The 7,117-nt window shown below is 40.5% G+C and overlaps 1 protein-coding gene across 1 annotated transcript; it reads right to left on the minus strand.

The window, feature by feature from the left end:
• Positions 1-568: 568 nt before the first annotated feature.
• Positions 569-7,020, minus strand: mrpl45 (mitochondrial ribosomal protein L45). Its single transcript, XM_035746687.2, has 8 exons — positions 6,747-7,020; positions 5,967-6,168; positions 5,542-5,659; positions 5,077-5,175; positions 2,783-2,831; positions 1,943-2,092; positions 1,282-1,455; positions 569-923 (listed from the first exon to the last, which is right to left on the minus strand). Exons 1-8 carry the CDS (start codon positions 6,807-6,809, stop codon positions 825-827), a joined length of 954 nt encoding a protein of 317 aa, XP_035602580.2. The 5' UTR covers positions 6,810-7,020; the 3' UTR covers positions 569-824.
• Between the last annotated feature and the right edge of the window lie 97 nt (positions 7,021-7,117).

The raw sequence follows: 7,117 nt of genomic DNA on the forward strand, positions 1-7,117 counted from the left end.
TTTGAATAATTTACAATAGCAATTTTATTAGCGGAATAATACATATTTAAAATAAATATGTGTATGCATTTTGAGGATGCATGACCAAAACTTTTTTCACATTCTTTATTTTAAACATACAACTCAACTTGGAAACAGTTGCCCTAAAAACAACTGCACCTCAGTATAGTCCCATTAAAACTGTACATAAGGCCCTTGTCATTGATTTATTCACCATTTCCATGCTTTATCTACCAAATATATCCATCCATCCATATATCTCCTCATTCAGTGAAAATGAACATTTTGTGCAGTGGTGAGATCGTCTTCATGCTTTGCCTCCTGTTATCCGCAATGGACCAACTTCGTTTTGTGAGTGTTTTTTTTATGCATGTAAAGTGTTTGAATGGATGTGCAATGTATTTTTTGTTAAATAGAATCAAATACCATCATCATTACACAAATACATCCTTTTTGTATGCATGTTGAAAAGTATTTCTGTTGATTTCAGTTATTTTTGTATGTATTGCCGATGAAAAATACAGATTATTCTGATATAAATGTACATTCACTGAAATCCAAAAAGGTATGAAAAAAAGAGATGGGACATTTTATTTTTGTATTTTTTAAATTAACATGTTATATATTCACCATTGAAATAAACCATACAATCTCTACAGATCTGGACAATGTGGATTATTTGAAGTGTTTGAGATATACAAGTGTAAGGTGTAGCAAACAGTGTATTTTTATATAAAAAGGCAGAAAACTAAATGTAGCTTCATGGTTTCTGAAAAAAATGAGAACATATGTGTTGGCCCAGAATTACAGCTCCCAACTGTGGTCTATTTGTGCCACTGCACAGCCTTAGGCTTGGGCACTTCATAGTTGAGCTCTTCAAATTCCTCGCCTGGCTTGAGCTCCGGGCCAGGGATCATAACAGTCTGAAACAGAAGAAATCAAAGCCAGTGAGCAGGAATTACAACCACAGACAAATGGCCTCTCATATTCGCTTTTGTGTACCATACAAGTTACTGAGAAATCTAAGGCCAGTTCTAAAACTGTCTGAGACAAAACAGATGGTAAATAACAGAGATTCATTACATTAAAAATCATTTAAAATCCGTTCAAGTAATGAACTGAAAATGTATTCAGGAATTTTATTAGTCATCTAATTATTTTCTAATCAACCCTTTGGTAAACAGTGTTAAAGGGGCACATCACCACTTTTTAACCACATTCATTTGTGACATGCCCCTTTAAAAATCAGTAAACTTGCTATAGACTCCTATGAAAGGTCACCTTGACGATGGGTTCCTTCACTGGGGCCCAGGCTGGTACTATCTTGCCATGTAACCTCCACATGCCGTATGGGTTGACGAGGTGCCTCTCCAGAACCAGGTACTCCAGCACATCCCTGGGCTCCTCTTCGCTCCCCATCATCAGTCTGCCGAAGCGGTCGTAGACAGCCAGGGTCTAGCCACCAGAACACACAAGTTAACCATTTAGGAATGATGTTAATTCAGGTAACACAACCCTTACTGAGGATAATGGTGAAACGATGATGTAAACAGAGTGGTTACATTCAGCCATAAGAGTGGAACAGATTCAGGGGTCAGGGGGAGAATGAGTTAAGAGAGAATTGGTTCACTCATTACTAAATTGGTTCACTCATTACTAAATTGGTTCACATTAGTAATTGGTACCCTCATTACTAATTGGTTCACTCATTACTACTATGCTAATGCAATGTGAATGTTTGAGTCTATAAATAAATGCAGACCCTTATAGCTAAAGCTAAGCATAGCGCCATTGTCTCCTTTTAACGTTTCAAAATGTGGGATTCCATAGTACCCAACCTGTGTGTTATATACTTGTTTAAAGGCTCGTCGTAACAGTATTCAAACATGACGACGACCATTTGCGGAGTGACAGACCGTGTGTTTGCGACTGTCTGTCTCACCTGTCTGGAGTGCATGCGCACCGTAACCTGCCCATACAAGTTGCCTTTGCTGACCATGTCTGGGCAGCGGGCGTGCACCACCTTGGGCGGCTCCAGGGACTCCACGAAATGCCACCGCAGCGTCTTGTAGCGGTTCCCCCTCACCATCTCCTGCACAGGATGGACAGACAGTGAGCTAATGCCATCTAAGCTAAAAGAGCATCCCAAAGACAAAACACAACAAGTAACTTGTAGGTTATAACATAGGTTACAAGTATAATTAACATTTGATCATACTATTTCTTTGTAAAATACCTGGTTAATTCTGTACAATAGGCTTGGGCCCATGTGAGGTCGGTATGTGCTAGCCCACTACTTATAACTAAGAAATGTCAAAGAAATGATACCCAAGTCAGGGCTGCAGCTATGCATTTGGTTTGCTAACTGGCTAGATGTCATCAAGATCAAGCTTCTTGCTTACAGCAGAGACATTCAACTCCCTCCAGGATCAAGAGCCCTGTTGCCTAAATTGTTTTGAGTGTTTAAAAACAGAGCGTCATGTGTACACTTCTGGTAACATCGCATACCCCAGTACGGTACAGAAACCTATATACCGCACAACCCTAAAGTGCAACCACACACACACACACACACACACACACACACACACACACACACACACACAATTTGCAGCAGCAGCAATTTTCATGACATGATAACATAGGGATTGTATCAGTGCAAATAGAACTGAGGATAAATATACATGATGAAATAAATAGCCTGTGTATTGTATAAACAATAACAGTTAAGCAAGTGTACTGGTGATGGTGACAATAACTGCCTGAAGGAGAGAGAACTTACAGGGTAACATCTTTCTGTCACAAGGGAGTGAAGTTTCTCCTTGTTAAACCTGAAAACACAGACAGAAGAAGGGTGATACACTTAAGAGCGACTGTCCCTAAAAAGCAACTTCTTGTTTTGATAGCGACCTGTGGCATCGATGGCAAAAACTTTATTCTGGTGTCAAAATTTACTACAAAGTGTAAATAGGATCATTTTGGTCATCAAGTAAGTCTCGACCAAAATGGAGATATGCGAGATAGCAAAAATGGTATGTCATTGAATGAATGGGACTGTAACAGTTTTCCTTGGGTTGTGTTTATTTCAAACCTGCCCACATGCCAAAAGCTGGCAGCACCCAAAAGTAATCATCAATTTGGAGCGCAGCTGCACACGACCAGATTTGAATGCCCATGGTCATTTAAAAAAACCATTTGATATACCTATGGGGCTAGTTAGGGACCACCGGTAAAATACACACTGTACAGTGCATTCGGAATGTATTCAGCCCCCTTGACTTTTTCCACATTTTGTTACATTGCAGCCTTAATTCTAAAATGTATTAAATGCATTTTTCCCCCATCAATCTCCACACAATACCCCATAATGAGAAAGATAAAACAGGTTTAGACAGTTTTTCAGACTTATTCAAAATAAAAACCTGAAATATCACATTTACAGAAGTATTCAGACCTTTTACTCAGTACTTTGTTGAAGCACCTTTGGCAGTGATTACACCCTTGAGTCTTCTTGGGTATGATGCTACAAGCTTGGCAAAACTGTATTTGGGGAGTTTTTCCCCATTCTTCTCTGCAGATCCTCTCAAGCTCTGTCAGGTTGGATGGGGAACGTCGCTGCACAGCTATTTTCAGGTCTCTCCAGAGATGTTGGATCGGGTTCAAGTCCGGGCTCTGGCTGGGTCACTGAAGGACATGCAGAGACTTGTCCCGAATCCACTACTGAACTGTCTTGGCTGTGTGCTTAGGGTCGTTGTCCTTTTGGAAGGTTAACCTTCGCCCTAGTCTGAGGTTCTGAGCGCTCCGGAGAAGGTTTTCATCAAGGATCTCTCTGTACTTTCCTCCGTTCATCTTTCCCTCAATCTTGACTAGTCTCCCAGTCAGAGTGACCATCGGGTTCTTGGTCCTGACCAAGACCCTTCTCCCCCGATTCCTCAGTTTGGCCGGGAGGCCAGCTCTAGGAATAGTCTTGGTGGTTCCAAACTTCTTCCATTTAAGAATGATGGAATCCACTGTGTTCTTGGGGACCTTCAATGCTGCAGACATATTTTGGTACCCATTCTCAGGTCTGTGCCTCGACACAATCTGGTCTCAGAGCTCTACAGACTATTCCTTCGACCTCATGGCTTGGTTTTTGCTCTGATATACACTGTCCACTGAGGGACCTTATATAGACATGTGTGTGCCTTTCCAAACCATGTCCAATCAATTGAATTTACCACAGGTGGACTCCAATCAAGTTGTAGAAAAAATCTCAAGGATGATCAATGGAAACGGGATGCACAGGAGCTCAATTTGAAGTCTCATAGCAAAGGGTCTGAATAAGGTATTTCTGCTTTTTATGTTTTCGCTCTGTCGTTATGGGGTATTGTGTGTAGATTGTTGATAAAAAAAAGAGTATATAATCAATTTTAGAATAAGGCTGTAATGTAACAAAATGTGGAAAAAGTCAAGGGGTCTGAATACTTTCTGAATGCAATGTCCATGGGACAATATTTTAAATGTCAATAGCTCCTTATTTCAATGACAAACTATAAATTGTAGAAATTGATACAAATATTGAAAGCATTTATTGAGACAACTAAAAGATACACAAAATGAAAATATTGTCCCATTTACATTGTATAATTTATTGACGGTCACCAACTAGCCCCAGGCTATCCATTGTCAAACCAACTTCGCCACGGTCACACACTAATCAGCTGAAGCTAATTGGTGAAAGAAGGTGGCTAGCACTAGCTAGCCTAGGCAACTTCAAGACAACACCTGGTTAGACTGTTTCAAGTTACTGTTGAATTTTCTTAATGAGCCAGCCGAAAAACTAAGCCAAGTCAGGTAGTTCAGATTTACAAACAAGATGAGCCAAAACAGACTTTCACAGCAAGCTATATCAGTGAAAGCAATATATCCATCATGAGCACAGTGAGTCACTATCTCACTTCCATTAGAAATGCCTCACTGGAATAACTGGGGACACCACTCACCCCTTTCACAGATCATCTTTGCCTGGTAGCCAAGAGTGTAAGCAGGATAGGGAGCAGTTGATTTGGGTCATATGAGAGTGAGTGTATCTCTTACTGTGTGAGAGCGTTGTGCGCGTCAACGAAGATCTCCTGAGCTTTCACTGGGAACGCCTTTGTGGTGAACTCAGCGTCATGCTCTTTGATCTTGCGTATCCTGCAGTGGAGAGAAGGTTTGGTGTTCCCACTTTAAACGAACTACAACTTTTAAGCCTTCATAAACCCTTTATTAGGCTTTCATGAATGGACTATAAAGCCTTTATAAAAGTTTGTTTAAAGTGTAACCGGGTTTGTATCAATGCCAAAGACGTTAATGCAATATAAGTGACAAATAGGTACTCATTCTAAGTCTAATACTAACAGAGAGTAAGAATATCTAAGGAGTACATGACAGACAGTCTTTGCTAGCTGGGAGTACTTGAGTGTGTGTGAAAGATAAGGAAGGATCACTCAATATCCTACAAAAAGATAAACAATGGGTCGGTGGTCAATGTTAGAGTGTGACACAGGAAGACTGTCTCACGCTAGCTGGGAGGCAGCACCCTGTTTGATCTGCTCTGTGCGCTGTTTCAGACCCTCTTTGGACAGACTGGAGAGACGAGCATCACCTTCTGGGGGGATATAGGGGTCAAACACTCCCGCTGTGGTCGTGGAAAGGAGAGAGATATTGGTTATTGTGACTATGTATATTATTTGCTTCATTGTAACAGTGGCAACCCTCTTAACTTTGATTCTGTGTACAACAAACTGAAGGTTGGAACTTTAACATGACCATAATGTATATGCTAATACTGTACTGGTCTAGCTTGCTTTTAGAACAAGTCTGCAACATGTATTCTCAAAATGGCTCATAAGTCTTACACTACCGCTGATATGCAGTCATCAGCAGCAGTGCCAGACTGTCTGACATTTTGAAAAGTGTATGAATGCACATAAACAGGTCTGTACCAGTGCAGGCGATGTTGATGGCTCTCTCCATGTACTCCTGCCTCAGGACAACACCTGCCGCTCTGGCTTTGGCCTCCTGGTCTGCCGCGACTGCCGCCTTCCCTTTTATCCCCACCGCAGGGGGAATGAAGTAGCGCTTCTTGGTCCTTACCGGGACAACAAAGGGCAGGGGATACCGTACCTCCAGCGAAGCCTCTGCATTCTGCACGAGGGAAAAGCAGGTGGATTAGATAAGAAACCATGGAGTACCAGTCTATGCATAAAGGTTATAGCACACTTTGTTCATGTGGTTTGCAATTCATGGAGATAAGAGAATTGCACATCATTATCAATTGGTTATTATTGCATGGTTAATATCATAATGTGATGGCACATTCGAGAACATTTTCGTTTATGCATTTAGTATAAACAAACAACTTGGTTTTGGACATAAATACAAAAATCAGATGACGCTATGAAAACAGTGTTATAAAATGCAATTATGACATCTTATTGAGTTACACGCGTTTTAGGTTAGCTACGGTGATTGATTAATGAGTATAAACTAGCGAGGTAGCTAAACTGGTTTAAAACTTAGTCCGTTGAAAAATTGAGTATTTTAGCAAGAGTTGCCTTCTAAAAATATATGCTTGCTGGGTTTAGCTAGGTTAGCTAGCTAGCTACTGCTGATTATAAACCTACAGCTTTTTTCGGTGCCATTTTCTGGGGCTGAGCAGTCAACATTTCAATGAATTATGTGTAATTTATAGCTAATGTAATCCATATTCTCTCAAATAATACCTTCAAATTGCTGAATCTCATCCGATGCAGAGGCAGTAATGCCCTCCTCATGGACATCGCCATATTTGCTGTCAGACTCAGTTTGAGGTGTGTTCAAGAACAATATATCTGCGCTGTGCTGCGTATTGTTACGATTCTTCTTGCAACGTTTTGGGGGTCACTTTGGCTATTATGCCTTGCTCTGCATTTTAGAATAAATTATTACTTGTTTAGGTTTTTTTTAATCATGAGAATCTGCTTTCAGTTATTGTTGATTTATAGATCAAAGATGTTTAGATCAGAAGACAAAAAATCTACAAGGTGTGGCCAAATGTTTAACTGTTGTAACAAGGCAGAGGTTCTCCATTTTGCTCTGCATTGACATGATTGGT

Source organism: Oncorhynchus keta, chromosome 32, assembly GCF_023373465.1.
Source record: "Oncorhynchus keta strain PuntledgeMale-10-30-2019 chromosome 32, Oket_V2, whole genome shotgun sequence".
In the NCBI taxonomy this organism is placed as follows: Eukaryota; Metazoa; Chordata; class Actinopteri; order Salmoniformes; family Salmonidae; genus Oncorhynchus; species Oncorhynchus keta.